The sequence below is a fragment of the Oxyura jamaicensis genome, chromosome 18 (genome assembly GCF_011077185.1).
Source record: "Oxyura jamaicensis isolate SHBP4307 breed ruddy duck chromosome 18, BPBGC_Ojam_1.0, whole genome shotgun sequence".
In the NCBI taxonomy this organism is placed as follows: domain Eukaryota; kingdom Metazoa; phylum Chordata; class Aves; order Anseriformes; family Anatidae; genus Oxyura; species Oxyura jamaicensis.
In genome coordinates this window covers 11,699,915-11,721,009 of record NC_048910.1, presented here as the reverse complement: position 1 = coordinate 11,721,009, position 21,095 = coordinate 11,699,915, and the positions used below count along the sequence as shown (strand labels likewise).

Below are 21,095 nucleotides of genomic sequence, written 5' to 3'. Positions count from 1 at the left end.
GGGGGCGCGCGCGCGGCACGCGCTTATTAGCATGCGGGGCGCGTCGCGCGGCGGAGTGCGCGGCGGGCGGGGAGGCGCGGCGGGGCCCCCGCTCCCTTTCTGCAGGCGCAGCCGGTGCATGGGCAGTGCGCGGGGACCGGCGGAGCTCCGCCGCCGCCGCCGCTGCTGCCGCCGCCGCGCGCACCCCGCCGGGGCCGCCCCGCGCCGCTCCTCTCGCCGTGCCCTCGTCGCGCGGAACGCCCCTCCGGTAAGTGCCGTGCAGTTGGGTGGCGGGCGGTTTTTTGTTTGCGCTGCCGGGGGGTGGGGGGCCCGGGGAGCCGGATTTTATCGAATTTATTTTATTTTTCCCCTTCTCGGCGTTAATTTTTTTTTTTTCGCATTAAAAAAAATGCGATTTTTTGGTGTTTATTTTTTTTTAATTTTATAATTTTTCGGTTGTTTTCTAATTTTAACAAAAAAAATAAAAAATAAAAACAAACAAACCTCCGCCGCCCCGGGCTGTGCGCTCGCTCCTCTCCCCGGTGCTCCGGCCCGGGGCCCTCCCGCGGACAATACCGGAGCCCCGCAGCGCCCCGCAGCACGGCGCCGGCCCGGCTCCGGTGGCACCGGGAGGGGCCGCGGGCCCCCGGCCGCGCTCCGCGCTCCGCTCCCCTTTGTTCGGCGCGGCTCGGCCCCGGCCCCGGAGGCGGCGGCGGCGGCGGGCACCCCGCCGGATCGGGCCCTCCGGCCCCGGCGCTGCCGAGAACAATGCCCCGGCGGGTCCGGCGCACCGGGCGGCCTCCGCCGCCGCTTTGTGCGGCCTCTCCGCCGGCCGGGAGAACGGGGCCCGGGCGGCGGCGGCCGGGGAAAGGAAGGAGGCGGCGGGGGGAGGACGGGAAACGGGGCCCGGGCGGCGGGGAAGGAGGCGGAGGGCGGCCGGGGCCCGAGCACCGGAACCGTACCGAGCACCGGGGGTCGTACCCGGGACGCGGAGGGCGGCCGGGCCCTGCAGCGGGGGGAACCGGGGCCGTGCGCCGGGACAGCGGCGATGCCGGCGGCCGCGCACCGGGAGCGGCGGGGAGAACGGGGCCGGGCACCGGGGATTGCGGCGGGGAAACGAGCGGCCGGGCACCGGGAGCGGCAGGAAAACGGGAGGAAGGGGGGGGGGGTTGGCGGCCGTGCACCGGGGGGAGCGGGCCGGGGAAGCGGGGCGGCCGCGCACCGGGAGCGGCGGCGGCAGAACCGCGGCGCCGAGCGGGGAAACGGGAGCGGGCACGGAGCACCGCGGGCCCGGGAAACCGGGGGCATGGGGAAAACAGGGAACCGTGCACCGGGGGTGATGCAACAACAACAAAAAAAATAAACCCGGTGCTGGGGTACCGGGAGGTACCGGGGGTGCCGCGGGGCCTGGCCGCGCTCTCACGCTCTGCTTTTTCTTTCCCGTGCTCCAGGAGCGGAGGATGAGCCGGCAGCCCCGGCCCCGAGCGCGGCCCACCGCCCGGCCCGGCCCGCCGCGGCGCTGAGGATCGCCGAGCAGCCGCCGGGCCCCCCCCGGACCCCCCCCGGGTGGGCTCCAGCCCCTGGCCCCGGCATGGACGGCCGCGACTTCGCGCCCCCGCCGCGGCTGCTGGCGGAGCGGGGTGGCCTCGGGCACCGGCACGGCACGGGGCGCGTCTCGGGCTCGGCGCACGGGGCCGTGCAGCCCCCCGGCCACTTCCAGCCCGCCAAGTTCTTCCCCGCGCCCATCTCCATGGCCACGCACTCAGGTCAGCGGCACCGGGCTGGGGGGCTTGAGGGGGGGTGGGGGGTTGCGTTCTGCATCGGGGGCTCGGGGTGGCGGCACGGGGGTCGCTTGCACGGTGGCATCTCCAGGGGACCCCCCCCGTTGTGCCGGCGCTGCTCTCCGCCGGGCCGAGGCAGCGCGCTCGGGGCGAACAACGGCGCCGTTATGCGCAGTAAAAAAAAAATAAAATAATAAAATAAAACCCGGTCCTGCACCCACATCGCGGGGGCAGGACGGTTTTGCAGCTCCCACCTTCCCGTTAACGGCTGCAGCTGGTGCCCGGTACCGGCGCGGGGCTCGGCACATCCTCGGTGCGGCCCCGCCGGCTGCTGCGGCTTTGTGTGCGGTGAGGAGCGCTCGGCCGCGGCCGTGCGGGGCTGCAGGGGGGGGCTGCAAAGCAGGGGGGGTCCCAGCGGGTTACGTGGAGCAGGGCCGGGTTCGGGGGGCATGGAGCTGGGTCCGGATCCGGTGCTCAGCTGATGCCGCCCGGGGCTTCGCGCTCCCCGCCGGCGTTTTTCTCTCCGTCGCACGGCGGCAGCGCCTTGATGAGCTGTGAATACTAATAAAATTATATCTGCTTTAATGGGATTACAATTAGTGCATGGATTAGGGCGGGGGGCACGGCCGGGCCACGACGGGTGCGAGGGGGGGTGCGGCTTGGGTTCCTGCGAGGAGATGGAAAACGGGGGGGACTGGGGTGTCGGGAGGCAGTGCAGGATTGGGCCTGCGGCCGGGGCGGTTTCGCTTTGTGCCGGCGGCCCCGGGGGGGGACAGCCCTGGGCTGGGTCCCCCCCCGGCTGCCATTAACCGGGAGGGGCTCCCCGGCGGGGACGGAGCCGCACGGGTTCCCGCAGCTCGGCGGCCCCTCGCGCCTGCCGCCGGGGTCTGGGCGACACATGGGAGCCCGAAAGCAAAGGAGGCTGTTAAAATAACATGGATCAGGCTAAAAATACCCCTGCAGAAACTCGCCTTTTTTTTTTTTTTTTTTTTTTTTAAAAAAAAAAAAAAAAAGAGAAGCCAAACCCAACAACAGAAAGAGCTAAAAATATTCTGGGCTTTGGCAGGGCCGCCGCAGCCGGAGACGTTCCCGGCGACCGCGCTCGGAGGCTCCCGCGCCTACGGGAACGGTGCTCGGGCAAACCCGAACGGGGCCAGCAGGACCCGGCGGCCGCGCCACGGGGCCGGGAGCCGTGCGGTGGTAATTACCGCCGATGATTGATAATTTTGATAATTACCCCGCCCAGCACCGGGAGCCAGCCCGCGGTTCGCCGGGCGGCGGCGGCGGGGCCGTACGGCACGCGGCCGCCCCGGGGCACGGCGCCGGTTTGGGGGGGGTAGGGGGGAGCCCCGGTCCCGCTCCCCAAATGGCTCCCGGCCGGACTACACCTCCCAGGAGCCTTTGCTGAGCGCTCGGGGCTTGGAAGTAGCCCTGAGAAAAAGGGAGATAAAAAATGTTTAGCTTTATTTTATTAAAGCCATAATTCAGGGCTGCGCAGTTATTACAAACAAATGCTTCGGTTTGCGTCTGGTTTTGGCACCGGGACCATGCAAATGACGGCGCGAGACGGCGCTGGGGGCCCGAGCGCGGAGGAGCCGCGGCCCTGCCCAACGCTGGGGGGCTCAGGGGGTCCCTGCCCCTCTGCCCAGGGGGTTTGGGGGAACGGGGTCCCCCTGCTCGGTGCTGAGCTCCAGGGGTGCCGCAGGGCAGGGAGTGGGGCCCCCGGCGTGACTGCGGTGCCCCCGGTGCCGCAGCGGGGGGGGTTTGCAGAGCCGGGGGGGGGGCAACACCCCCAGCATGCGGGCCGGAGGGTGGGAAACTCGGCCAAACAGGTTCTGCTGACTCCCGGCTTTACCCAGGGCCTCCATTTCTGCCCTTGTGACATTTTTATGGAGTAAAATATAGCTGAGAGCGTGCCGGGCTGTTTGTCACCGCACCGAGCCCTCGGTGCGCTGCGATGGCTCGCGGCACCGGGGGGCTCGCACGGGCACGGCGCTGTGCTACGAGCCCCGGGGTGCTGCCGGTGCTGCTCCTGTAACACACCGCGGCACGGTGCTGGTGTGTTACACGGTGCGGGTGAGCAGCCCGGCCATGGCACTGTGCCGCCCGGTGCTGGTGCACGGCCCCGGTGCCGCTGTGCAGCCCCGAGGCTGCTCCCCGCTGGCGGCCGCTCTCGGCGCGCAGCCGGGCTGGGCTCCCCGCAGCTGTCCTCCTCCCTCGGTGGATTAAATTCCAGGCCGAGCGCTGCATTTTTTCACCCCGGCGTTGCTGGGGCAGGGACGGGCCATAAAACAGGTGGGGCCTCGGGGGGGCTCGCGCTCGGCCTCGTGGCTTCCATCCCCGAGGCCGGGGGGGGGGAGAAACGCGGCGCTCCCCATCCAGCCCCGGCACTGGCGCTGCTGCACCTCGGCTGCCAGCTCGGTGCTCGTGCAGGATTTGATCTGGGCGAGGGGCTGGGAGGCGGCGGCGGCACGGCTGTGGTGCTCGGGCTCCTCCGTAGCTCGCCGGCCTCCCTGCAACGTGTGCCGAGTTTTTATTTTTTTTTTTTAAAAAAAAAGGGGGGAGAAAAAAAAAGTAGGTGTCAAAGTTAAAACAGATTTTGAGATTAACTTGTCTACTCCTTATTAGTGACACTTCTGCTGCAGATTACTGGGGGAGGGGGAGGCGGGAGGTAAGCGCACATGTGTCAGGGAGGAAAAAAAGCAGAATGCTGAGAAACCCAAATCTTGTGGAATTACAGCTGAGTGGTTTCATCTGTTCATTAGTTATTATTTGGAGCCGCGCGGAGCCGCGGCTGTGCGCGTGTGCCGGGGGAGGCAGATAGCCGCAGCACCGCCGCTCCGTGCCGCGATCGCCCCAGTGCAGGGGTGGGCGCCCAGCCCCTTCCCTCCTTTGTCCTCCTGCGCTCGGGGCTGCGACCCCCGGCCATGGGCTGGGGGTCCCGGGGGGGCTGGGGGTGTGCAGCTCTGGGGAGGGACACGTGGGCAGCGATGCCTCCGGGCTCCGCGGAGCTGTGGGGGCGAAGCACCGGTGTGCGTGGGGGTCTCGGGGCTGACCCCACCGGGAGGGGCTGGGGGGTGGACGGTGGTAAATGGGTTCGTGTGAGTTCCCTCCCCCCCCCGCTTCCCCCTTCGCTTCCCCGGCTTCCCAGCCCCGTCCCTGGCCCTGGAGCTGCCCCTGTGCAGCCGCTTCATCTCCCCGCGCAGGGGCCGGGCGCTGATGGCAGCGCTACGCGACAGCCGAGCTGGTAATTATAGCAGAAAATAAAAATAGCAGGATTTGGCTATTCAGTGACTTTGCAAAGATTCACACGGGCTTTGAACTGCGGGCCCCTCCCTCCCGCCCGCGATAGCGGGTAAATAAACACTCACCCAATAATCTCATTCTTGGAGTTCTTCTTTATCCGCTCCGTAAAACGAAACAGATGGGCACAGCGCAGCGCGCGCCTCCCTGCCCGGCCCCGCCGCGCGGCCGCACCGGCAGCGCCCGGCCCCCAACGGGGTCCCCACGGTGGGCACAGGGGTGTCCTGGTGCTGGGGGGGAGAGCCTGAGGGGCACAGCACCCCAGCCCCTCGGGGTTTGCTCCCTTCCCCTCCTGCTGTGTGCACGGGGACCCCCGTGCGTGCACGGGGCGAGGGCTGAAGGCGCTTTGAGGGTGCGGAGCTTTGCACGGGGCCGGGTGGGATGTGGGGGCCCCGTGGGGCTGCTGGGCGAGGGACCGGGACCCCGGGGTCCTCCCTGGCTGCTCCACAGCCCCGTCCTGTGCAGGGCTGGCGGCTGCTCCCAAAATGGCCTCTGGGCTGTGCAAGCTGCCTGTGCCGGGGGTGCGCAGCAGCCGTGCAAGCGGCGTGCCCGGAGCGGCGCGCACCAGCTGCTGGCCGTGCAAGAGCCCCCAGCAGCCGTGCAAGGGGCGCGCACCGAGCTGCCAGCACCGGGGCCACGCGAGCGGTGTGCGTGTGCTGTCCTTGCGAGCGGCGTGCCGCGGCCGTGTGAGCAGCGTGCACCCAGCAGCGTGCACCCAGCAGCGGGTTGCACACGCGGCCCCGCTGCAGCCCCGGCGAGCGAGCGCGCGGCGCGCAGCCCCTGCTCCGCTCCAGCCTCCCCTTCCCTCCGTCAAAAGCCCGACAGATTGCAAGTGGCACTTAGCACGGAGAGCCGAGCTTGTGATTACCCATCGGATAACATTTTAATTGTACTTCTGGCACTCTGTCAAGCTAATTTGAACTGCGTTTCAATATTACAGCATTTATTTAGTGCCATAACAATATGGATTAATCTTAAATTATAACACCGAGGAAATTATATTACACTTATTTCCTATTTGCCCAATATTTAAAGGGGCCACGTTGGGTTAAAAAGCGCGGTGCACCGAGGGGAGCGTGACACGAGGCATGCGGGGCCGGGGCCGGGAGGGAGCTGGGGGGGTCCGGCAGCCCCTGCGCCTCCCCCGAGGGGGTTCCCGAGGCCGGGGGCCGCATCCTGCACCGTGCCTGGGAGGAGCCGGGACCGGAGGTGGCACGTCCAGGGGAGCAGCTGGCGGACGCGGGGGGGGGGAGGTTATTAACGACCGCGGATGTCGTTATTGTGCTGGGCCGAGGATGTGGTCGCGCCCAAGCCCTGGGGTCCCCGGGCAGGGCTGGGGGTCTGGGGCTCTGCCGCGTCCTCGGCACCGTGTGCCGCTGTGCGCCCCGTGTGCCCCTGGCTGCTGCCAGCCCGCAGTGCCAGGAGGGTCCCCGGCAGCTCCGGCGGCTCCGCGTGCGGCCTCGGCCCCGCTAGGAATGTTCCAGCCCCGAAATAGCTGAGGCAGTAACTCTACCCCGCGCCCCGCGCACGTCCCGGCCGCCCGCCTCCCCGCTGCGTGGCCGCCCCTCCCGGGACAGCCCTGGGGACAGCCGTGGTGACGTGGGGACCTGTGCCTGGCCTGGGCCGCGTGCCCAGGCTGCAGCGGGGACCGCGGCATCCCCGGGGGGCCATCGCCCCTCTTCCCAGCCCCCGGCACTGGCTGCTCCGGGTCCCTGTTGTGCATCCCTGGGGAACCTGGTGCTTAAAAAGGGGCCCCCAAATCGCGGGGTGGCCCAGGGAGGGGGCATGCCAGGGGTTGGGAGCAGCGGGGCCGTGGGGCGCGGGAAGAGCCGGGACCTTCCCGGAGAGGGAGGGAGGCAGGGAGGGAGGCAGGGAGGGAGGATGCTGCGTGGGAGCGGGGCTGGGGACCCCCTCCCTTTCCCGGCAGCGCTGCCTTGGTCGGGCGCCCGTGGCCCCGCGCCTCGCTCCGGGCGGGCGCCCAGAACGCGGCTCGGCCCGAGCAGATGTGGCCGGAGCAGCGCTCCCGCGGCCCCGCTCGCCGCCGGGGGAAACTTTCCGTCTTCCCAGCACATTCCCATCTGCACCGGGCCCGGCGCGGGGGCGAACAGCAGCCCTTGGGGGGGCTCACGCCCTGCTCTGCCTGCAGCCCTCCCCCCGGGTCCCACCGGTGCCTGTCACTGCGGGTCATTGCTGAGACTTGGCGGGCTCAGCGCTGCTGTGACCCCAGTGGGTGGGTTTGGGGCTGGGGCTGCCCTGGTGAAAAGCCCCCGAGCTCCCCCCCCCCGATCCCGCCTTGGGCTTCCCGGCCCCCGCGGTTTGGCAGGGGATCAGAACAAAACGCAGCTCGCTTTGCTTTTAACCCCTTCCTCCGGCCGTGCGCCTCCCTTCCAGCCCCGTTTGGGGGAGTCCCGGGGTGCTGTGAGCGCCCACATCCACCCGCTCAGCCCCGCCGCCTCCTGTGCCTCAGTTTCCCTGCCAGCTTGGCTCAGGGGGAGCAGGACACGAGTGGCTGTGGGGTGGCCGGGCCGGCACAGTGCCCTCATGGCTGTGCCGGAGCTCCCAGCACAGGCACAAGCGATAACCGGCGGCAGAGCCCCGCGCTCCCCAAAACACGGCTGTGACCACAGCGAGTCCCCTCCGTGCTGGCTCCCGGCGGGGGGATTTTCTGCCCGGCCGTGCCGTGCTGGAGCCAGGAGCGGTGCCCAGCGGGGCTGAGTCACGGCGCTGGCCCCCGGGTGCAGGGAGCAGGGCCAGGGAGTTCCCAGGCGGGTGCCGCGGAGGGGCTGTGAGGGGCAGGATGGGACCCATGGCACTGCGCCCTCCCTGGTGCCGTTTCTCCATCGCCGCGTGCTCAGGGGCAAGCTGAGCTCTGCACGGCCTCAGGACCCCCCCCAAATCCTCTTCTGCTGGGGGGCTGCCTGCAGCCCGCAGCCCCTGCGGTGGGGAGAGCCGGGACCGTGGGAAGGGGGCACGGAGCCGAGCTGGGGCCGGAGCGTGCGAGCGGCCAGGGCGAGCGTGCGTGCGGGCGTGCGAGCGGGGTGGGAACGGTGCAGGGGCCAGCGCGCGCCTGGGGACCCGGCCGTGCCAGGGGGCGTGAGTCAGCGGCTGGGATGGGACGTGGGGGGAGAGGAGAGGAGAGGAGATGAGAGGAGAGGAGATGAGAGTGTGTGAGCGAGTGGCGCGGCGGCCCGGCTGCTGCCACGGGGCCGTGTGCGCGCGGGTTTTCATACAGCCCGTTGCTCAGCTTCCAGAAAAGGCTCCTGCTGGAAACCTTCCTGCCGAGCTCACGCCGCCCGGCCCCATTCCCGGCTCCACGGGGCTCCCCGTGCCGGGGTCCCCCTGCTCCATCCTCCTCCCGGCCGGTGCCCGGGGGCGATGCCGGGTCCTGTCCCACGCGCGGTGCCGGTTCCCAGGGCCGCAGGCAGGGTGCGACCGTGCCCCCAACCCACGCGGCCCCGGCCCGGGCTCAGCCCCCGGCCGGCCAGCGCAGGAAGGAGCGAGCTGCCTGAAACCACATCCCCGACACTCATCCCAGAGGCATCCCGGCGGGATTAACCGGGGAGCGTGGGCCGGCTTAGAGAGCAAAGCATCACTTCCTGCCCCGGCCGGGCGGCCGGCCAGCCCTGGGCTCTGCTGTGCCATGCTGAGCCGTGCCGTGCCGTGCCGCGGAGGGGACAGGCGGCCACGGTCCCCGCCAGCCCACGTCGGCAAACACATGCAGGCGGGGAGCGAGGCCAAGCGCAGAGGGGCGGCCGCGCTCCCCCCGCTCCCGCCTGGCCGCTGGCTACCGGCTGCGATGTTTCCACCATGATCTCACGGCTCGGCCCGCCCGGCCCTGCGGGGCGGGGGCGTCCCCGGCGGGGAGCTCCGTGCCCCCCCCCAGGTGCAGGGGAGGGCCGGGCGGGGATTGCCCCCCTGCCCTTTGCGTCGTGTGCCCTCCCTTGTGTTCTTCTCCTCCGTGCACACGCGTGCATGCACACACATTTGTGCACATGTGTGCACGGCACCCCCTGGCGCGCTGGCCCCCGCAGGGCGTTGCTCTGGGAAGCCGCTGCCCAGGTCACAGACGGCTGTCCCCATGTCCCCAGCCTCCTGCCACCGCCCCTGGGCACTGGCAGGGCTCCGGCTGCTGCAGCTGGCAGCTGCCCCTGCTGGGAGCAGGCTGGCCCGGCGTGCCCCGGCTGCATGGCATGGCACAGCATGGCACGGCACGGCACGGGCCCTGGGGGCGGCCGGCGTCCTGCAGCAGCTCAGAGCAGCCGTGCGGGGAGGCACACGCGTGTGCAAAGCCTCCCACGTGCTGGCACACGCGTGTCCTTGGGCCGTGCACGCGGGGTCAGGGAAGGACACAGGTGCTCCGACCCCGCGCGTCTCTGCTGCACCTTGCACACCCCAGCGTGTGTGCAGGAGGGGCTGGGGGGGCACGAGGGGCACGATCGCGTGAGGTGTGCCTGTACTCGAGTGTGCACGTGCCAGTGGTGTGTGTGCACAAGGTGTGTGTGCACAAAGGGATGCGCGTGCTCAGGAAGCGCGTGCACACCTAACACGTGTGCGCAGGGGATGTCGCGCTGTGCGTGGCCCCACTGCAGGTGTCTGTGCACAAGCGTGCAAGCGCGCGGCGAGCGAGCGTGCCGGCACGGCGGGGATGGGAGCGCGTGCGTGGTGGGGGCTGGGGGCTCCCCCTGACTCTCTCCTCTCGCCCCGCAGCAGGGAGCGGACTGATGGGGAGCGCGCCCGCCTCGTCCTTCATGGGGAGCTTCCTGAGCAGCAGCCTGGGCTCGGGGGCCCCCAGCCACCCCTCGGGCCCCGCTGCGTCCCCCCCGGAGCCGGCTTTCCGCGGGCCGCACTCCGGCACTTCCCAGATCTGGTTCTCGCACTCCCATGAAGGTGAGTGGGCGCCGGGGCAGGGCTGGGGGGGAGCCCCCTGGGGAGGGGTGGGTGTCACGGACACCCCCATGGCATCGGGGTGGCTGGGCTGCGGGGGGTGATGTCCATGGCACGCGGGTGGTCGTGGTGCATGGTGAGCTTCGGGGTGGCAGCGGGGTGGGCAGCACGACCCTCCCCCCCATCCCCAGCACAGGGGGGGCATCCAAAAGGACAATGCTCAGCCCGCTGCAAAAGGGGGTGTTGGGGGGGGCTGTGCAGGGCTGCAGCACCCAGCCGGGTCATGCTGCAGGGTGCGGGGTGTCCCCGGGATGCCCTGTTAACCAGACACCGCTTCTGCATCGCTCTGGGCTGAAGCGTGAGGGGGGGGCAGCCCCGGCAGTGCCCCCGCGGCACGCCGCTGCCGCCGTCCCCGTCCCCACCTGAGCGGGGGCTGACAGAGTTAAGGAGCGGGGCGGTGGTATTGGCGCGGGGCCCTGGCAGCCGGCCCAGCTGGTAGTTTGACCGGCTGCCAGTTGGCTCCCGGCGTGCCGGGGCCTGCGCGCCGCGCCGCGCCGGGGGGGGGGGGGGCCGGGGCCGGGCCCCACCGGGGGGGGGGGGGGGCGGGGGCCCGGCGCCCCCCGGGGGGGGGGCGGGGGGGGGGACACGGGGACAGGCAGGGGGGGAACGGGCAGCGCACGCGGCTCCGGCAGTGCAGCGCTCGCTGCTGACAGGACGGCTCGCACGGGTGTGCCGGCTGGGGAGCCGTGCGAGCGCTGTGCCGAGCCCCCCCGGCCCCTCTTGCCATTCATGGGGGTGCACCGGGGGGGCTCATGGCCCCGGTGTGGCGAGAGGAGGGCAGATACCGCATGGCCAGGAGGCGCGTGGCGCACACAACGCCTCTGCGTGGTGTGATGGGGTGAGCAAGCCACGCGGCCCCAGCCCCCTGACCACCATGTGCGCCTCCTCCCCCCCCAGCCCCGGGGTACCCCCGCTTCTCTGGGAGCCTGGCGTCCACCTTCCTGCCCATGAGCCACCTGGACCACCACGGCAACAGCAACGTCCTCTACAGCCAGCACCGCTTCTACGAGAGCCAGAAAGGCAGGTACCAGGGCCGGCACCGCGCCGGGTGCCCGTGGGGTGGGGGGGGGACACGTCCCCAGCACTCACGGGGGGCAGTGGGGAGGCTGCCGGGCACGGCGGCGCTGCTGGGGGCCTCAGTGCCCGTCCCCAGTGCCCGTCCCCGGCGGTGGGTCCCCGCCGCGAGGGGCTGGCGATGGAGCAGGTGCCGGGTCCCCGGGGATGGAGCGGGGTCGCGGGCACCCGGCCCAGCCGCCGCTGCTGTCGCTTTTCACAATATTGTGGCGGGCGCTTAATAGGGAACATTGTTTGGGTGGGAAATGGAGCTAATTAGGCCGTGCCTTCCCCCGCGCTCCTCCCCTCATTAGCGGGGAGCTGGCGCTTGGCACGGACGCGGCCCCGGGCGCCTCGAGCGCGCCTTTGTTCGGCGTGGGGCCGGGGGGCGGGGGGGTGCCGGGTGCACTGGGGTGGGGGCTGACCCGCTCACCCTCCCCTCCAGATAACTTCTACCTGCGCAACCTGCCCGCCCAGCCCGCCCTGCTCTCCGCCGGCCACGGCTTCCCCGGCATCGCCCGCGCCGCCCCCGGGCCCCCCGCCGGTTCCTGCAGCCGGGAGCGTGATGCCGGGCCCCTGCCCAAGACCCCCAAGGACTACGACCGCTTCCTGGTGGCCAAGGAGAAGGCGAGCAAGGCGGACGGCAAGGAGCGGCCGCCGGAGGACGACGCCAAGGAGAGGCACCGGGCGGTGCTGCCGGTGCCGCCCGAGGGGCACTGCAAGGAGGGGCTCCCCCCCCGGGCGGCGGGCGACGGCCGCCCCAAGCACCTCGCCTCCTGCCTGCTGGGCGCCAAGGGGCTGGAGGGCGAAGGCGGCCGTGCGGCACTGCCCAGCTGTGCCGGCAGCGCCCTGCCCCGCGCCGGCCGCTGCGCCAAGGAGCCGTGCCGCGGCGAGAGGGAGCCGGGAGCCCCCGAGGCTCCGCCGCCCTACGGCGAGTGCCTGGAGCGGCGGCAGATGCTGCACCACGCCGTCTCCTATGCCGTGCCCACCGGGCCGGCCCCGCTCGGTGCCGCCGCCGCCGCCGGCTCCTTCCCCTGCCTGCAGCTCCACGCCGGCCCTGACGTGCTGTGCCCGCTGCCGGACAAAGCCGGGAGGGAGCTGAAGCTGAGCGGGGCCACGTTCGTGCCTTCGGTGGGACACCTGGCGGACAAGAGCCGCTCCTTCCAGGTGGCGGCCGAGAGCTGCGGGCTGGAGCGCGCCGAGGGCAAGGAGCGGCACGGCGAGGTGGGCGCCGAGCCCCCGGCCGCCTACGGCGCCTCCTTCCACCACCACGCCAAGGCGGAGGGCAAGGCGGAGCGGCGGCTCGACTGGGGCGGCCCCGGCGCCCGGCTGAAGGGGCTGGAGTACCTGGGGGGTGGCGGGGCGGCCGAGGGGCCCCCCTTCGCCGGCCTCGGCCCCCCACCCAAGGGCGGCCTGGAGAAGGGCTATTTCGAGGTGCCGCCGGCCCCGGACTGCTCCCGCGCCCCGCACACCGACCCGCTGGGTGCCAAAGTGGGCCCGTCCTGCTGCACTTTAGAGAAGGGCCCCAAGGAGCCCCCCGGGCAGACCCCGCAGAAGGTGGCGCGGATCCGGCACCAGCAGCACGGCGGCCCCGAGGCGGAGCCGGCCGGCGGCGGCCCCGAGGGCAAGCGGAAGGCCCTGGAGCTGAACTCCCTGGGCTACAACGGGCCCCCCCTGCCCCCCTGGGGCGTGCAGGGCCAGGGCCCCCCCATGGCCATGGCGGAGGAGAGGAAGGGCTCCTACCTGGACCCCTTCGGCACGAGTCTGCAGCAGGCTGCATTGATGACTCAGGGCTCGGTGCTGAGCCAGGACATGCCGACCCCCCCGGACGAGGTCTCGGCCATGAAGAACCTTCTCAAGTACAGCAACCAAGCACTTATCGTGGGCCAGAAGGCTCCCTTCGTGGGGCTGGGCGGCATCAAGGGCAGCTGCGCCCACCAGGACGCCAAGTTCCCCCCGGGCAAGGGGCAGCCGGAGCTGGAGCGGCCGGATTGCGCCCGCAGCCGGGAGCACGAGCTGGGCCACGGCGAGGGCGAGGTGCGGCAGCCCCCCGTGGGCATCGCCGTGGCCGTGGCGCGGCAGAAGGACACGCTCAGCCGCCCCGAGCCCTCCTATGGCAGCGGCTCCAGCAGGCAGGGCCGGGCGGCCGCCGGCATCAAAGGTAAGGGCTGGGGGGCGGCGGGGGGCCTTGGGGTGCCGGCGGTGCCACGCTCACCGCGCCGTCCTCTCGCCCCGCGCAGCTGGCACGGCACGGCCCATGCACGTCATCGACCTGGAGGCAGAGGAGGAGCGGGGCCGGCTCTGCGAGGAGCGCCTGGGACTGCCGGGGCGAGAGCTCCTTCTCCAGTAAGTGCCGTGGTGGGGGGGTCGGGGGGGGACACGGTGGGGGGCCCCGTCCCCGTGCCGCTGCGTTGGGCACGTGGTGGTGCCGCACGCCGCGCCATGCCGCCCCTCTCTCCGCAGGGACAACAAGGAGCTGGTGGAGTTCGCGCGGATGCACCCCTCGGGGGGGTGCCCCGGAGACCTCACCCCCCACCTGATGATCGCGGGGGGCTCCTCGCTGCCGGCGGGCCAGCTCGGGGGGGACCCGGCCGCCCACGCGCACCCGGCGCACACGCACTGGCTGCCCCGCACCCGCAGCCCCTCCATCTGGATGGGGGGACACTCCTACGGTCGGTGCCGGCGGCGGGGGGGGGCTGCGGGAGCAAGGGGGGGCTGCCCCCCCTCCCCTCCCCGCCCCGGCGCTGACGGCCCCCCCACCCTGCCCCCCCACCCCCCCGCAGGCATCGGCCACCCCGCGCTGCACCAGAACCTGCCGCCCGCCTTCCCCGCCTCCATGCCCAGCACCATGCAGCCCGTCTTCCCCCTCTCCCAGGAGCCCCCCGCCCAGCTCGTCATCCTGCCCACCGAGCCCCCCACCCACGGCACCCCCCACACGCTGGGTGAGGTTTTGGGGGGGTGGGGGGGGGGCTGGCTGGGGGGCACCCACGGCTTGTTGTGCTGCTGGGGTGGGAAATGGGGGTCCCCAAAGGTGATGCTGAAGGGGTGTGTGGGGGGAGATGGGGTCCTGGGGGTGCTGGGGCACAGGGATGGGAGATGGGGGGTCCCCAAAGGTGATGCTGAGGGGTAGGGGGAGATGGGGGGGTCCCTACACGTGGTGCTGAGGGGGTGGGGGGGGAGATGGGGTCCTGGGGTTGCTGCTGGGGCACAAGGCTGGGAGGTGGGGGGGTCCCTACAGGTGATGCTGAGGGTGCAGGGGAGGGAGATGGGGTCCCTTTGGGTGCTGCTGGGCTGCAGGGCTGGGAAATGGGATCCTGAGGGTGCAGGGCAGGGGGACCACTGGGGGACCCCCACCACGGGCCCCCCGCTGACCCCCCTTGCTGCCGACAGCCGACGTGATGGACCAGGCGTCGCTGTGGCCCCCGATGTACCCGGGCCGGGGTCCCGGCGCCCACCTGCAGCACACGGGGCAGCTGCCCGTGTACTCGCGCTCGCAGTTCCTGCGGCAGCAGGAGCTCTACGCCCTGCAGCAGCAGCGGGCGGCACAGGCCCTCGAGATCCAGCGGCAGGCGCACGTCCAGGTGCCCGTGGGGCTGGGAATGAAGGGTGGGGGGGGCGTGGGGCTGGGCTGGGGCTGTGGTGCGAGATGATGCTGGGTGGGATGCGGGGCAGGGGGATATGGGGCTGGATGCAGGGCTGGGGGATGCGGGGCAGGGGGAGGGGGGCAGGGGGATGGGGGTCATTGGGATGCGGGGCAGGGGGATGGGGAGCAGTGGATTCTGGGGCTGGATGGGGGGCAGGGGGATGCGGGGCAGGGGCCGTGTTGTGCTGACGTGTACCAACCTTTGTGTCCCCCCCCCCCAGCGCAAGCCGGAGGAGCAGCCCCTGGAGCTGGAGGACGTGTGCCCCGAGAAGCCCCTCAAGCCCTCCCACAAAGCAGTTGCCTTAAACCCCCCGGCCAAGGGCATGTCCTCGGCAGCCCCCGGGCCCCCCAAGCTGTCCCCTTGCTGCCACTCCCCGGCCCTGCGGCACCCGGCCAAGTGCCCCGTGGCGCTCCCCGCGGCCCCCTGCACTTTACCCGTCTGCCCCGCCGCCAGCTCCGCCGTGGCCCCCCGCTCCCCGGCCGACAGCCCCGTCCCCGTCCAGAGCAAGGGCAGCGACGGCGAGGACAAGCGCGGGGAGGGACAGCCGCCTCGCGACTACCCCAAGTCCCTGGAGCCAGGTAGGGTCGCGGTGGCGAGGAGGAGGAGGAGGGTGGCTGTGGGGTGCCAGGGTCTCCCCGCTGAGCATCACCCCCTTCCCCGCAGACCTGCCCCCGGGCTACAGCTACCCCGCAGCCAGCATGGGCTTCTCGGAGGCGCACTCGGCCGAGCCGGCCGACCCCGACACGATGCACGCGGGCTCCCCGCCGGCCGAGCCCGAGCAGTCGCGGACCTTCAGCCCTGCCGAGGACGTGCTGAGGGAGCCCGGCCCCGTGCGGGAGCCGCCGGCCGGGGGGGCTGCAGCCGAGGGTCCCAGCGCGTTGCTGCACCGCCACCACCTCCTCCTCGCCCCGGGGCCGGCCCCGGCTGCGGTGGCCACCGAGGAGCCCTTTGGGGTGCGCCGGGAGGTGGCTCCGGCAGTGCTGGAGCAGAGCTCGGTGGAGCAGCAGCGCCCGGTGCCCGCCGTGGGGTCTTCACCGCTGGTCCCCCCCTGCGGCGAGGAGGAGGAGGAGGAGGAAGAAGAAGAGGAGGAGGAGGGTGACAGCGAAGGCTCAGGGCCGGAGGGCAGCTGTGACGAGGAGGAGGGCGATGGCCCCAGCCACGCACCCAGCGGGCGGCAGGGCTGCCCCGGCGGGCTGGAGGCGCTCATCGCTGCCGGCATCGACCTGGGGGAGCTGCCGGCGCTGGGGTCCCCCGAGGAGCCCCCCCCGGCCCCCCCCTCGCCCGCCCCCTGCGCCGCGGGGCTGCCCGGCATCGCGCTGCTCAGCGAGCTGGCCGACCTCGAGCTCCGCCAGCGCCGCTGCGACCTGGCCCTGGAAGGTGAGCAGCCCCTGCACCCCCAGCCCCGCGGTGCCTCCCGTCCCCTGCCCCGTGTGCCCCGGTTGTCACACCCCTTGGTGCCCTCGGGGGCGTGCGGTGCGTGCAACACAGAGGTCGTGCAGCGTGCGTGCAGCGGAGGGGCTGCACAATGCGTGCAGGGGCTGGGCCGGGCACTGCTCGTGTTGTGCAGCAGAGGGGGGGCTGTGTGCACGCTTGCAGCGCGCGCTTGCAGTGCAGCTCTGTGTGCATGGCACCGCAGGGCTCTGTGCACATTCACAGCGTGGGGTGGCAATGCAGGGGGCTGTGCAGGTTTCCAGTGGATATTCACGGTGCGGGGTCGTGTGCGTGCTTCCGCGGCAGCGCTGCGTGCACATTTGCACCACGTCTTTGCAATGCAGAGCCGGGTGCACATAACGCGCCGCGCGCTTGCAGCGCAGGACTGAGCACGTTTGTGCCGGATATTTGCGATGCGGAGCTGTGCATGTTCGTGACACGTGCAGTGCAGGGCTGCATGCATGTGGATGTACCGGTGCATTGCAGAGCCGTGCACGTTCGCACCCTGTATTTGCAGCGCGGGGCTGCGCGCACGCACGCACTGTAGGTCTGCAGCGCGGGGCTGTGTGCGTGTGCAGCGCGGTGCCCGGCTGCAGGGCCCTGCTCGCAGCCCGGGGCCGTCTCCGGGGCTCTGCTCCAGCGCTGGCTCCAGGCAGGCGCCGGGATTCCCTCCCGGCTCGGCTTCCCCAGGGAATCCCGGGGGCCCCGGCAGGGAAGGCCCTGGCGCCTCCCCAGCGCTGCCGCGGGCGAGCGCAGGGCCCCGCGTGCTCGCTGCTGCCGCCGGCCGAGCCCCGCTGTGTGCGGCGGTGCCATGGGGGGGCCGTGGGGCCTCGTTCCCCGGGGAGCCCCCGCTCCCCCCGCCACAGCCCCCGCGGATAGGGCGGCCGGATGGGGCGCGTCACCGCGTCCCTCCCTGCCCCGGCCTTGGCTCTGCGCCCCGATGAGTTCATCGCTGGCCGCCGCGGCCCTGCGGCACCCTGGGGACACCGGGCGTGCCACGCACGCAGCACCCTGTGTGCTGTTCCTGCACCCCGCAGGCACCCCGTGTGTGCTGCCCCATCTCGTGCAGCACCCCACCCGCGACCCCACTGACACCTTTTCACCCCAAATGACCTCGGGGTCCCCTGTCCCACCCAGGGGTGCTGCTCACGTGTGCATGTGCAGGGCTGTGGCACGGGAGCACCGGGGCTTGGGGGTGGCACAGGGGTCCCGGCGCGTCCCCGCTGACCTCCGGTCCCGGCAGGGGAGGACGAGGACCTGCTGGCCTTCAACCTGCAGAACCTGGCCACGGTGGCGGCTGCCTGGTCGCTGGTGGAGGCGGCCAGCCGGGAGGGCAGCCCCCCGGCGCTCAGCCCCCTGCCCGCCTCGCCGCCGCCCCGCGCCCGCGTGCCCCGCCGCAAGTACACCTGGACGCCCAAAACCAAGGCCGTGAGTGTCCCCTTGTCCCCGTGCCACCCTGGCCAGCAGGATTGAGCTGTGCCCGGTGCAAGTGGCCCGTTCCCATCCCCAGGTGTGCCCCCTGAAGGCGGCCATCGAGCAGCTCAACACGCAGGAGGTGGAGGTGCGGATGCGGCTGGCCGAGCTGCAGCGGCGCTACAAGGAGAAGCAGCGCGAGCTGGTGAAGCTGCAGAGGCGGCACGACCACGAGTACGTCCCCGTCCTGCTGGGGGGCAGGCAGCCGGGCTGGGGGGGGCTGCGGGTCGGGTCGGTGGTGGCGGTAAGGGGGGAGGGTCACCGATGCAATGAGTTTGGGGCCGTGCTCAGCCCTCGGTCTCAGGCTGCCCCCGGTCTTGCCGCGGCTGCAGGCGCGACGAGAGCTCGCGGAGCCCGGCACGGCGCGGGCCGGGGCGGCCGAGGAAGCGCAAGCACTCCAGCACGTTGGGCAGGGCCGAGAGCCGCAAGGTCAAGTGAGTGACCGGGGGGCGCGCGCCCGCCCGTCCCCACGCCGGGGAGGGGCAGGGGGGCGGGTTGGGGGTGTCGGGGTTGTCCCGGCCTCTCCCCGGCGCTGCGGCGGCGGCTGCGGGGGCTCCGTCCTGGGGCCGCCCCCCCTGCCCGGCCGCGGGAGCAGCGTTGCATAAAAGCCTCTTTATCCGCGCTGTATAAAGTCATTGGTCACGCTGCAGTGGTGTTCATTGCTGCTGGCGCTTTATTATTATCCATTAGCCGCCCGGCGCAGTCGTTTTCACACTCACGGGCCCTGTATAATTGTCCTTCTCTGCTACAAATTGCCTCTCCCGACAGGCCCATTTGCATAAATCCTCCGAGCTAGTCCAAACACGATTGGAGTGTGTGTGCGCGCGCGGCATCAGGCCCGATGATTTGGTAATAATAGTTAAATCTGCACTAAATGGTTCCTTCAATTAAGACAGAGAGAGGAAAAAAAAAAAAAATTAATCTCTAGGTTTTATGTCACAAAACATTAGTGAGCGAGTGAAGGTTACAGGGAAAAAAAATAAAATAAAAGAGAGGGGAGCCGGGGGGGAGCGGGGGGCGGCCGGCGGCGAGCAGGAGCAGCCCCGCGCCGTGCCCATGCCGCGCTCCCCGCAGGGCGGTGAAGAGCAGCCTGTCCCTGCTGTGCGCCGGGCTGCGTGCCGAGCCCCAGCCCAAGAAGAAGCGGAGCAAGCTGGCCCAGGAGGCGTACGGAGGCATCAAGGGACCCCCGTCGGTGAGTGCTGCCCCCCCGGGTGGCTGGGTGCTGGCAGGGGGGGGGCGGCTCCTCGCCGAGCCTCGCCGTGCCCCCCAGGACAAGGTGCGGTGCAAGAAGAGCGGCTCGCAGAGCAAGCTGTCCTGCAAGGTGGCCCACAAGGTGTCGCAGCTGAAGCAGAAGGTGAAGAGCAAGGGGCTGCCCGCCGGCATCAGCCCCTTCCGACGGAAAGACCCCAACCCCGGGGGCCGCATCCAGAAGAAGCTGTCCCGCGCCAAGAGCTCCAAGGGCGCCGCCGCCAAGTACCAGCCGCAGGACCCCGACCCCTGCGAGCCGCCCGGCTTCAAAGGCAAGGCTGGCACGGGGCTGGGGGCTGCACGGCGTGCTGGGGGGGGTAGGAGAGCGGGGGGGGGGCTGCGGCACCGGGGGGCTGCAGCGATGGGAGGATGCTGCAATGGGGGGCTGCAATGGGGATTGCAGTGGGGGGGGCTGCAGCAATGGGGAGATGCTGCACGGGGGCTGCACAAACAGCTCAGGAGCAACTTGTGCCTGGGGGGGGGGCTGGGGTCACTCAGCTGTGCCCCCCCCTCCCTTGCAGATGAGCACGATGAGGACTCGGACAGCGAGGACGGTGACGACGAGCCGGGCTTGGCCCTGCTGCCCTCGGTGCCCGTGGCCGTGCTGGGACCCTCGCCGTCCTCCGTGGTGAAGATGGAGGCCAACGAGAAGGCGAAGAAGAAGAAGGAAAGGCAGGGGCTGCTCGGTAAGGGGCTCCCCCCGAGGGAGGGGTGGCGGTGGGCGCCGCCCTGGCACAAATTCTGGGGGCTGCTCCGTGTGCCCGCGGGGCTCTGAGCCCCCCGTCCCCCACCCCGCAGGTCCCTGCCGCCTCGGCAGCCCCGAGGGCGAGGTGAAGATCAAGCGGCGGCCGGTGAAGCCGGGAGCCGGCAAGCTGGAGAAGGTGCCGGCGCGGAGGAAGGCGGGCGCCTGCGAGGACGGCGGCAAGAAGAAGCTGAAGGCAAAGCCCAAGGAGAGCCTCAGGGCGCCGGCACCGAGCGGCCCCAGCGCCCCGGCCCCCACCAACAGCCTCTTCGGGGGCGCTGACCCCCGGCACTTCGGGGCGCGGGACGACGGCGCCCGCCTGGCCAGCGAGCGGCTCAAGAAGGCGACGCGCAAGAGCAAAGTGCTGCAGTCGGCCCTGAGGGTGAGTGGGGGCTGGGGGGCCCTGGGGGGGGGCGTGGGGTGCGGGGGTTTGGGGTGCTGGGGGGGTCGGGGATGCCAAAGGGACCCTGGGGTGCAGGGGATGGGTGAGGGGGTTGCAAAGGCTGCGGGTGCTGGTGGGGCTGGGGGGTGCTGAGGGGACCGGGGGGCTGGGGATGTTGTAGGACTGGGGGGGCTGGGGGCTGAGCCCCCCAAAATGGGTCCGAGCCCCCTCTCCTCACACCGCAGCGGAAGAACGGGGCACTCTCGCTCGCCCTCTCACCTCGGAGCGCCAAGACCATCCTGAGCAAGGGCAAGAAGCTGGCCAAGGTGAAGAGCAAAGTGGCCACCAAGCAGGTGAGCGGCCGAGCCCCCCCCGGCGTGTCCCCCCTCCCACCTGAACCCCCCTCCCTGAGCTCCCTGTCCCGCAGTGCAAGGGCCGGGCGGTCAGCAAGCTGCTGGAGAGCTTCACGGTGGAGGACGACTTCGACTTCGACGACAACAGCAGCTTCTCGGAGGAGGAGGAGGACGGGGGGGGCTGCGCGGGCGGGCGCCGCTCCCCCCTGCCCCACACGTGCGCCATCCAGAAGGAGGACCTGCGGGACGGGCTGCACATCCTCATCCCCAAGGAGGACAGCCTGCTCTACGCCGGCAGCGTCCGCACCATCCAGCCCCCCGACATGTGAGCGGGGCCGGGGGGCGCGGGGCGGGGGGCGCTGGGGGGCACGGGGCAGGTGCTGAGCCCCTCCTGTCCCTGCAGCTACAGCATCATCATCGAGGGCGAGCGGGGGAACCGGCAGCGCATCTACTCGCAGGAGCAGCTGCTGCAGGAGGCGGTGAGCGGGCGGTGGGGATGGGGTGGGGTGGGGATGGGGACAGGGTGGAATGGGACGGGGTGGGACTGGGACGTGGATAGGGACGGGGTGGGATTGGGACATGGATGGGGACAGGATGGGGATGGGGATGGGGATAGGGACGGGGTGGGGATGGGGATAGGGACAGGGAGTAGAGTAGGGTAGAGTAGAGTAGGGCAGGGTAGGGTAGGGTAGGGTAGGGTAGGGTAGGGTAGGGTAGGGTAGGGTAGGGTAGGGTAGGGTAGGGTAGGGTAGGGTAGGGTAG

General features: G+C 71.2%; 2 protein-coding genes and 1 long non-coding RNA gene across 3 annotated transcripts in view; 2 read left to right on the top strand and 1 right to left on the bottom strand.

Moving 5' to 3' along the window:
- The window catches only part of BTBD17 (BTB domain containing 17), a 148,218-nt gene that overhangs the window by 64,329 nt on the left and 62,794 nt on the right, over nt 1-21,095 (top strand). The gene's annotated exons all lie outside the window — the stretch shown is intronic.
- BAHCC1 (BAH domain and coiled-coil containing 1) overlaps nt 1,354-21,095 on the top strand; it is a gene marked incomplete at its 3' end in the record, with an annotated part of 22,522 nt that continues 2,780 nt past the window's right edge. The window contains exons 1-20 of the mRNA XM_035342338.1: nt 1,354-1,745; nt 9,771-9,950; nt 10,905-11,027; nt 11,506-13,221; nt 13,301-13,406; nt 13,524-13,732; nt 13,844-14,002; nt 14,451-14,641; nt 14,925-15,282; nt 15,368-16,081; nt 17,379-17,563; nt 17,646-17,782; nt 17,941-18,042; nt 18,683-18,800; nt 18,879-19,128; nt 19,378-19,542; nt 19,655-19,980; nt 20,226-20,333; nt 20,408-20,658; nt 20,737-20,812. Of these exons, the coding sequence (XP_035198229.1) occupies nt 1,571-1,745; nt 9,771-9,950; nt 10,905-11,027; nt 11,506-13,221; nt 13,301-13,406; nt 13,524-13,732; nt 13,844-14,002; nt 14,451-14,641; nt 14,925-15,282; nt 15,368-16,081; nt 17,379-17,563; nt 17,646-17,782; nt 17,941-18,042; nt 18,683-18,800; nt 18,879-19,128; nt 19,378-19,542; nt 19,655-19,980; nt 20,226-20,333; nt 20,408-20,658; nt 20,737-20,812 (5,649 nt within the window). The remainder of the gene's footprint in view (nt 1,746-9,770; nt 9,951-10,904; nt 11,028-11,505; nt 13,222-13,300; nt 13,407-13,523; nt 13,733-13,843; nt 14,003-14,450; nt 14,642-14,924; nt 15,283-15,367; nt 16,082-17,378; nt 17,564-17,645; nt 17,783-17,940; nt 18,043-18,682; nt 18,801-18,878; nt 19,129-19,377; nt 19,543-19,654; nt 19,981-20,225; nt 20,334-20,407; nt 20,659-20,736; nt 20,813-21,095) is intronic.
- On the bottom strand, nt 4,105-5,661 carry LOC118175898. Its single transcript, XR_004755183.1, has 2 exons — nt 5,132-5,661; nt 4,105-4,273 (listed from the first exon to the last, which is right to left on the bottom strand). It is a non-coding gene; the product is annotated as an uncharacterized LOC118175898 (long non-coding RNA).